The sequence below is a fragment of the Pterocles gutturalis genome, unplaced genomic scaffold (assembly GCF_000699245.1).
Source record: "Pterocles gutturalis isolate BGI_N339 unplaced genomic scaffold, ASM69924v1 scaffold23240, whole genome shotgun sequence".
Classification (NCBI taxonomy): Eukaryota; Metazoa; Chordata; class Aves; order Pterocliformes; family Pteroclidae; genus Pterocles; species Pterocles gutturalis.
The window spans coordinates 3,621-11,811 of NW_010143981.1; the positions used below are offsets into that span (position 1 = coordinate 3,621).

An 8,191-nucleotide genomic window follows, 5' to 3' on the forward strand; every position below is an offset into this window, starting at 1 on the left:
TCAGGCTGCAAAGGCTGACGAACAGACATCGCCTCTTTCTCTGCAGGAACCAAAACCACAGCAGCAAGGCTCTGAGCAGCTCCTCAAAGCTATGCAGACTTTAAAAAGGTGAATTTGCAAGCAGGAAAATAAGAAGGAAGCAATCCACAACTGGGGATCCCAATAAAGAGAAGGGCTGTGTAACTGCCCAACTGGCACAATAAAACAGAGGGAGGATTTCCAGTAATAACGAGAGAAAAGTGCCATCAGAGAGGCAGCATCTCTAGGTTCCACAAACCACGTAGTCAAAAAACAAAAACACCAAACCATCCCTGGTGTAGATGTAGCTTTTTAGGCAATGGAAAAGGGCCGGGCAGCGGGAGCAGAAGGGAGGAGGGCACTGCACTCCCCAGGGAGCACCAGGATCTCAGACCCTGGCTGGCCCCTGCTCTAGGGCGGGTTCCAGTCACCAGTGGAAACCACACCTGAACTGGGAGCTGAAGCTCAGAGCTCACTCCTGTCTCGGATTAACAGCAAAAACCTATGTGGCAACAAAAGTAAAAGCATAAAAGAATTCAAAGCAGCATTATTTGGAATTAAAATAGAATGATACAACGTGTATTACAGTATGCTCTATCATCTCAGAAGTAATAACATATTTATAATATCTTTTATTACAGTTATCACCTGAAGAGAAGGAAGGTGAGATTGAATCCATGTACAATGTGAAGAAATGACAGAGCAGAAAAAACACTTTCCCATTCAACAACATTCTAAAGATGCTTTTTAATTAGACACGTAAGCATTAAACATTTCTCAGTAGTAGATTAAACTACTCCGTACAGTAAGTTTCAGTGCATTGTCCAGGCAGGTGTGGAAATGCTTACACACCCCAAGGGCTTTGGGGAAACCTGGCACGAATCCCCTCGGCTCCCTCCTGCACCCAGCAGACACCGCAGCCACAGAATTTCTGGCTTTTGTTCATTAGACCAAGAACCAGTAAATCCTCCAACGGTCGGTAACACACCACCGTCAGCCTGCTGGATCCCAAAGCCAAGCCTGTGTAAATATTCTCGTAAGCAGGGGAATTCACCTGATCTCTAGACAGGGTTTAATGTAAGCCCCACTTCACCTGGTGACGGTGAGAAAAGCCATTGCTGTTCTCTCCCACCTCCAGCCGCTGCTGCTCGGGGCTGGCCGAAGTGCAACCACGGCACACCTCGTGTGCTGCTGGGGAAAAAATATCCCAACAGACACATGTGCAAAGCTGATCTTACAGCCTTGCCTCTTCCACCATCATCTAAAGAAAAGGGAAGATGAAAATATGTGCAACATTTGAAAAGTAGCCGAGAGGAGCTCTCGAACAGTCGGCTGCACTCACGTGAAGTCCATCTCCCACCGCCCAGGTTAAAAGCCGGATGGGGTGAAACGCTTGGCAGAAATCTGGGGTGATCGATTCCTAAGTGGTAGCAGAAGGGGCTGTAAAACTGTAACAGCGGCAACAGCTCTGGTGTGAAACAGGGCAAAGCAGCAAGGGGAGATTTTTTACATAATTGAAACATTTCATCTCCATTAAGTAGAGGGAGCTGCTGTCGGAACTAAATCTGGGAGAGAGATGCGCATATGGGACTTGTCTCCTGCCATCCTGCTGTTGTTTCCTACGAGCCGACTTGGACTAAAAATCACCTCCTCTGTGACTCCTCCAAGAGCAGAGTTGGCACATGGTTTTGGCAGCTACGAGCCTGACAGACAGCAGACCAGGCATGCCGCTCGGGCAAGCGGATGCACCATCGTGGTAACCCCACGTACATCAAGCTTTCGGAAATGCTGATCGTAAAAAAAAAAAAAAAAAAAAAAAGAGGAAAAGGGAGTTCAAGTGCTGGTGCTTTAATATCTAGAGAAGCCCATCAGCAGGACACGGGAAGTGCACCGCAGGGAGCAGCAGACAGCTCCGCTCTCGCTCCATCCTGCCATGCTGCTGCTCACTCTCGAGTCGAGAGGAATACTGACACGACAGAAGAACCTCCCTCGCTGGGCTACATTTTTAAAGGATTACAGAAAAGAGCACTTATTTGGGGAAAGAATAAAGTATGTCTTAAATGGACACCCTGGTTGGTATTTCAGAATCTGTATTCAAAGGTATTAACATACTTGAGAGATTAGTGATAGTCATCACACCCGTGTTACACATGAGAGATCTACACCGCTATTGTAACATCAGTCTTACCAAAAGAATAAAAGTAAATCATCTGAGAAACTGAAGATCACATTTAGGTTATCCCACAAAATCAGCATAAAAATAAAAACTTAAACCTGGTATTTACAGATTAACAAATAAAAATATGAAGTGGGACTATCCAAACTGCTATTAAAGTGACATTCAACAATTAACTGGAACCCTGATATGAGTGTAACGTCCTCCCTCTTCCCTTCCTTTTTTGTTATAAAAACAGTATTTACATATTTTTGCCTTTAAGAGAACTGGTTGACATTATTGCTTGATCCTTTTTAGGAAAGACATTCCAATGAAGCAATTATCCCAGATGCTGACAAAACACAGAATACACCATTTCAAGAGTGACAAAAGTTAACATTTTGTTCATCTAAAAATTATATTCATCTGCTAGGTCAGCAGATCACATGTAAATAGAAGCCAATCAAAAATACATTTTACAAAAAATAATCAAGTTTCCTTTTTCAATATGGCAGTAAACATAATTTGTTCGTTCACTCTCACCTTCCACAAACTTCATTCCAAATAGGAGCTTACTATTTTTTCACAAAAAAAAAAGATAAACTTGATTACAATTTTTATTTTCATAAACAAACACAAAGCCCAGCCTTACACCTGACTTGCCTACCCAGAGTCGTACTCCGAGCTGCTGAGCACCCAGGCAGCGGTGCAGTCTTTGTTCGGTGCACAGCACTCCTACACCAAACATCACAATCTTTCGGGAGCCTCTGAAGTGCTAACCACTTCTCCCAGGCAGGTCTCGGGTGACTATCCTCCCACATCCGTAGCGATCCAGCTTTGTATTTGACTATGAACATGAAGCAGCTTTCTCCACAAAACAGGAAGGCACCATGCACATAGCGGTTGAGGCAGGAAGCGAACAGCAGCAACATGACATGTGAATTTTAGGTTCGGATGAGTTAAGGCTTCTGTTAAACTTCTTTATCTTCTTCTAGTTACAATCACAATCTGGAAAGAAAAAACAGAAGTAACTGAAGTAGCAGCACGACATGGCCGAGCAGGCAGCCAGCCCCTTCTCGGTGTCTGTCCCAGGAAAGCCCCCACATGCATATTGCTGGTGTGGGGTCATCTTCCTCTCACCCTATTTAATGTGCTAAAGGGCCAGGAGCTGCCCAGAACACTGCTGGAACACCACGCACCACGGTTTCCACAATGCGTGCAAGCCTCAGCTATTCAGCGCCAGGCTCGCTCCTGCCTGATGGAAGCACTGTGAAATGCAGCCCAGGCAGAACGAGTGGTGGTAAATGAAATTATCTGCAGAGAACCAGGGAAACTGTATCAGCGGCGGAGGAAAATCCACCCCGTGAGAACTGCTCTGCCTCGGGCGCACACTTGGCGGTCAGCCTGCTCTAACGGCTGTGCTCCCAGAGCCGGCACGCGGAGCAAACCCCTGCCCTGTGCGTGTGTACCACCACACCCCGTCCCGCAGCAAAGCCCCTCCTGCTGTCGGAAGGCACCTTCTCAAACCTGATCCTCATAATGGCTCTGTCTCTTCTTGGATTTCAGCTCCTTCAGCCACTGAGGAGACTTTTCCTCTGACCTAAGATATTAGAAAAAATAATACTCTTTATTCTTTAAAAACTCATTACAGAAACAAAACAAAAAAGAAATACACAAATTCCCCTGCAGCCTTAGGAAGCCTACTGGCATTATTTTTTTTTCCCAGCAAAGCAGGTACCAGCGTTTTTCGGACGCTGGTGGAAGCCTCTCACCTGTCCTCCTTCTCTACACTGGAGGGCAGCAGTCTGCTCCCTGGAGCTCCAAGCTGCAGTGGTGGTTTAGGGGATTTGAACAGCTGAGCAGAACTTACTTCACCAGGACTCTCAGACTCCTGTCTTTTCCTCAGTTGGGCCTAAAAAACAAAAATAAGAGAGCTCCTTTTTAAGGCAGCATTCAGACTTTTTTGGGAATGCAAACCAAGTAACTCAGATTTATGAAAACAAAAGAATCCATGGTGCAATCAGCTGACTCCTTATAAATCCATGCAGTTTTGAAAGCGTGTTTACTACCACAAAGCTATTTTTTTTTCCAAATTACTTAATATTTCTAGCCAACAGGTAACGGTGAGAAAGCTAACGGCAAGGATTTTCTACACATCACACCCACCCCTTGCAAAGAACATTGTCACCTTCAGCAAAACTTCCCAGTTCCTAGATTTCTCTATTCCTGTTCTCTTTCCCGGACTGGTCTAACTCCCATCTGATGTGTTCTGTGTTCACCTTGAGAACAGCGTGGTCCATTCCGGGAAATACGGGAAGTCTCTGAGCGTGTACAGAAGATGATCTCGCAATATGCTGGATCTTGTCTTCCTCATCAGAATCTTCCTGTTGCATAGTTTTCTTCTCTTCTAATTGTTTAAAAAAAAAAAAGCAGAGGGGGGAAAAAAACATTGGTCAGCAAGCTTTTCATCTGTCCCTTGCGTTCTAAACTCAGTATTTTCTCAGTGAACAAAATTCTCCAAAGTCAGCAGCCAGAAGTTAAAGGAAATTGCATCGAAGCTCTCCTTCGCCTTGGTCTTCTATAGGTCTGGCTACTGCTGCTGCCCTCACTCCAAAGGCTCCGAGGAATGAAGACGGCTTCGTTTAGAGGATGACCCAGAGGTGGGAGAAGGAAGCTGCTGTTAAACCCTGATGCTGTTTCGGGTACGTTACACCACTTAGAAATTCCTGCCCTTGCAGCCAAGTTGTTTACGGTTAATTATTTCAGACAGTTGAGGGATACCTGTGGAATCTTTGAACATCCAGGTATTATCTGGTTCTTCCGTCAAAGAAAATCTGCTTTCAAACTCCAGCCCTCTGCTTCTTCTAAGCGAGTGGGAAATAGGAGCCCGCCGGCGCCTCTTTTTGCTGAGCTGCACGCGGGTTTTCAGCGCACTGGAGTCCAGAATGGTGGTTTGCTATAAAGAGAAACAAAGCCTTTACTTTCAACCAGCCTGAGAATACAAGTCATGTCCATAATGATTTCCCAACCTACTTTAACGCATTAACCCATTCCGTTTAATTGAACTATATGCATTTGCCTGACTGTTATTCTTGTAGTTACCTAAAACCATATTAAAGAGAATTTATGATGAGGATATGCTATGTTGTGGCTAACTGGGTGCAATGCTGGTCCTTTGATCTCTCTTGGCTGTGGATGTCTGATCTGCATTAATTATTTTTACTAAATTAATTTAAAAAATAACCCAAATAAATAGGATTTTGGTTCCTAGAGTGTTTTAAGAATTCCAGCCTTGCTAGCTAGTAACGGCTGAAGGCCAACAAGAAGACTGGGATCTAAAAGAGCAACTACACCAAATTCTCTGGCAGGAGAGTGTTGTCATTTCACTGTTCTAACGGGCTGCCACCCACGGGAACCTCCAGCCGCTCACCAGCAACAAGGAGACTGCAAGTGAAGTGTCACGGCATTCAGAAAATTTCTGTGACCAGTCACTTCATCCATCCCTGGGCACGGCGGTAAGACAGTAGCATTTACAGAGCGAAGAAGGAGCTGTCATTGATTTATTTATTTAAAGCAATTTGTTGTTAGAGACCTCCCTGTTATCAGTAAACATCAATGAGCCTCCTCCTCTTCTTCAGATGTGTTTTTATTTATTTTCAAGAGATTTTGGGTCAGGAATAAACTCCTCATTAAAACAGCGCGTTGCCAGCGGTACTGGAAGCTATCCATGTTTTACAGACACCTCGAGCTGTGCAGGGAACAGCACAGGACCAGCTCCACTGCCTGCAGAACCCCTGGGAGACACAGACAAGGTGCCACCTGCTCTGGGCTGCTAATGTCTCCTTTACAGAGCACAAAGTGCACCTGGGATATCCTGCCAAGGGATTATTAACGACAGCGAGGCCAAGGCACAGGCAGCTGGGGACCTCAGAGCAATGGACCACCACCCGCTGCCTCTGCTTCAGAGCCAGCAGGGGCTGGAGGGCGAGAGCAGCACCTGCTTTGGCAAAGCACGGGTTTCTGGGGTTCCCATAGTCAGGAACACCCCTGGAGAACAGAGCTGGCTGGCGCAGGACGCAGCTGGGGGTTTACCAGCCAATTCTGCTGCACCAGACCAGGCTGCCGCCATCACAAACCTGCCTGCATCCTTCCCCGCCTCACCGAGCACTCGACTCGTCAGTTCGGAGGGTGCTACGGCACTGTGGCAGGCACGGCAGCACGGCTGAGACCCTCCCAGCAGCTGCATGAGACACTTCAGTTGGGAATCTGGCCCTTACCAGTGTATCTGCCATTAGATATTGTTATAATGAAAAAAAAGCACACCAGCTCTTCCTAAAGAAAAAGCAGTACTGCTGAGATGCTCTGCTGAAAACCTGCAGTTGTGTTGGTGCTTTCAAAGAACACTGCACCTCATCGAAATGCATACGGCCAGAAATTACCGTTCTTACACTACTGCAAGGTTCTTAAGTATGAAAAAAATCCTTTACAATACAATTGTACGCTACTACAGAAAGAGATCAATTGTAAATAAGAAAAATATTAGTAAATGTCTTTATAGGCTTCAATCTGCATGGCTCATAGCACAGCAGTCCCTAGCTATTTGTGTTATTTAATTATGTTTCCAGTGTTCATAGAGCCATTTAACTCTTCTGTTACAGCTCACTGGCAAGCAGAAAGAGAAGCAGCAATTTTATTAAGCCACTGGCAGACATTATCCAAGGCAAATAGCTTTTCGGAATCTCTCAGAACCTGAAGCATTACAGGAACTAGAACTTTGTAGCTTTGATCTTAAACTTCCAGGCAGGAAGTCAGCTGGGAAAATTCAGTGTGATAAAGGAAAGGCTGAGGAAGATCGAGTGCAAAGTTTCCAGAAGACACCACTTTGCGGTGATTAACACAGACAATGTGTAGTTAACACAGAAGGAGAACTTCTGTCTCCCACTGCGGTAACTTACATCAATGAAAGAGAAATCAGTGGTCTGTTCATCAGGGTAGGTGTCTCCCGGAGGAGGTAAATCGGTCCCGTCAGTGGAGTCCATGTCAGTGCTGGAACGGTCCAAACTTGTGCTCCTTTGGTCTTTGGAGAAGTCATGGTGATCAACCAGGGAGGCAGGTTCCGTCTGAGAGGACAGGGAGGACGGGTGGCTATTTGGAGGCTGCTTTCTCCTCGAAATGCCGTCATTTTCTGAGGACGGAGACTCAGGCACAAAGCTGCAAATTAAGAAAATGAAATCTGTGAGACTTCAGGGTCAACAAATACACACAAGTACAGTTTGGATCACACATACTCAGCAGATGATAAATACAGGTAGAACTGAAACTACGGCTACAGCGAACAAAGGCATCTTCGGAGGCAGCAGGTACCAGCAGTGAGGGTGTGCATCACTTTTGTTATCACAGCTTTTTACCCACTTGGATTTACAGTGTATTGAATAACGCAAGTGGGCAGATAAATTGTAATAATTTGATTGTAATGTGCTTTTATTGCTTGGAGTTTTTTTTCTCCAGCACAGAGGCCCCTTGTACACACACAAAGGAGGGGAGAGGAACAGCAAGCTGCTTACAAGCCCCAATGCGCCCATTTCACTGGCTGGGCTTGAAAACACTGATGGGCAATGTCCTCTCTGCAGGCCTCAAGCAAAGAGTAACTGCTAAGAGATTCTTCTCCTTCCTCAGCCCAAACTATCTTAAATGCATATAAATACAAAGCAATAAATGGTCTTTTACTGTAAGTGAATTCCTGCAAGATGCTACAAGCTACCTACAAACACCTCTGCTGTTCTTGTTCCCATCTTCTCCCTAGGATGGCACATTTTAATATATATATATATATCAATTTACATTCATCTATTATTAATATATTATTATATATTGTATAGTTATATATATGGTAGATACAAAAATTGTATGCATGCTTTTTCTGAATCACAAGAAGGCTGTGTGTGCATGTCTGGACCTGAAGAAAGCGTGAGTGTACTGCGAACGGCCGCAGCCGCCGGGGCAGCACCCGCAGCACGG

General features: G+C 45.3%; 1 protein-coding gene across 1 annotated transcript in view; it reads right to left on the reverse strand.

Moving 5' to 3' along the window:
* Positions 1 to 3,694: 3,694 nt before the first annotated feature.
* LOC104470147 (uncharacterized protein KIAA1671 homolog) overlaps positions 3,695 to 8,191 on the reverse strand; it is a gene marked incomplete at its 5' end in the record, with an annotated part of 8,956 nt that continues 4,459 nt past the window's right edge. Inside the window, 5 exons of the mRNA XM_010084968.1 lie at positions 3,695 to 3,773; positions 3,946 to 4,085; positions 4,453 to 4,580; positions 4,955 to 5,129; positions 7,129 to 7,384. Of these exons, the coding sequence (XP_010083270.1) occupies positions 3,695 to 3,773; positions 3,946 to 4,085; positions 4,453 to 4,580; positions 4,955 to 5,129; positions 7,129 to 7,384 (778 nt within the window). The remainder of the gene's footprint in view (positions 3,774 to 3,945; positions 4,086 to 4,452; positions 4,581 to 4,954; positions 5,130 to 7,128; positions 7,385 to 8,191) is intronic.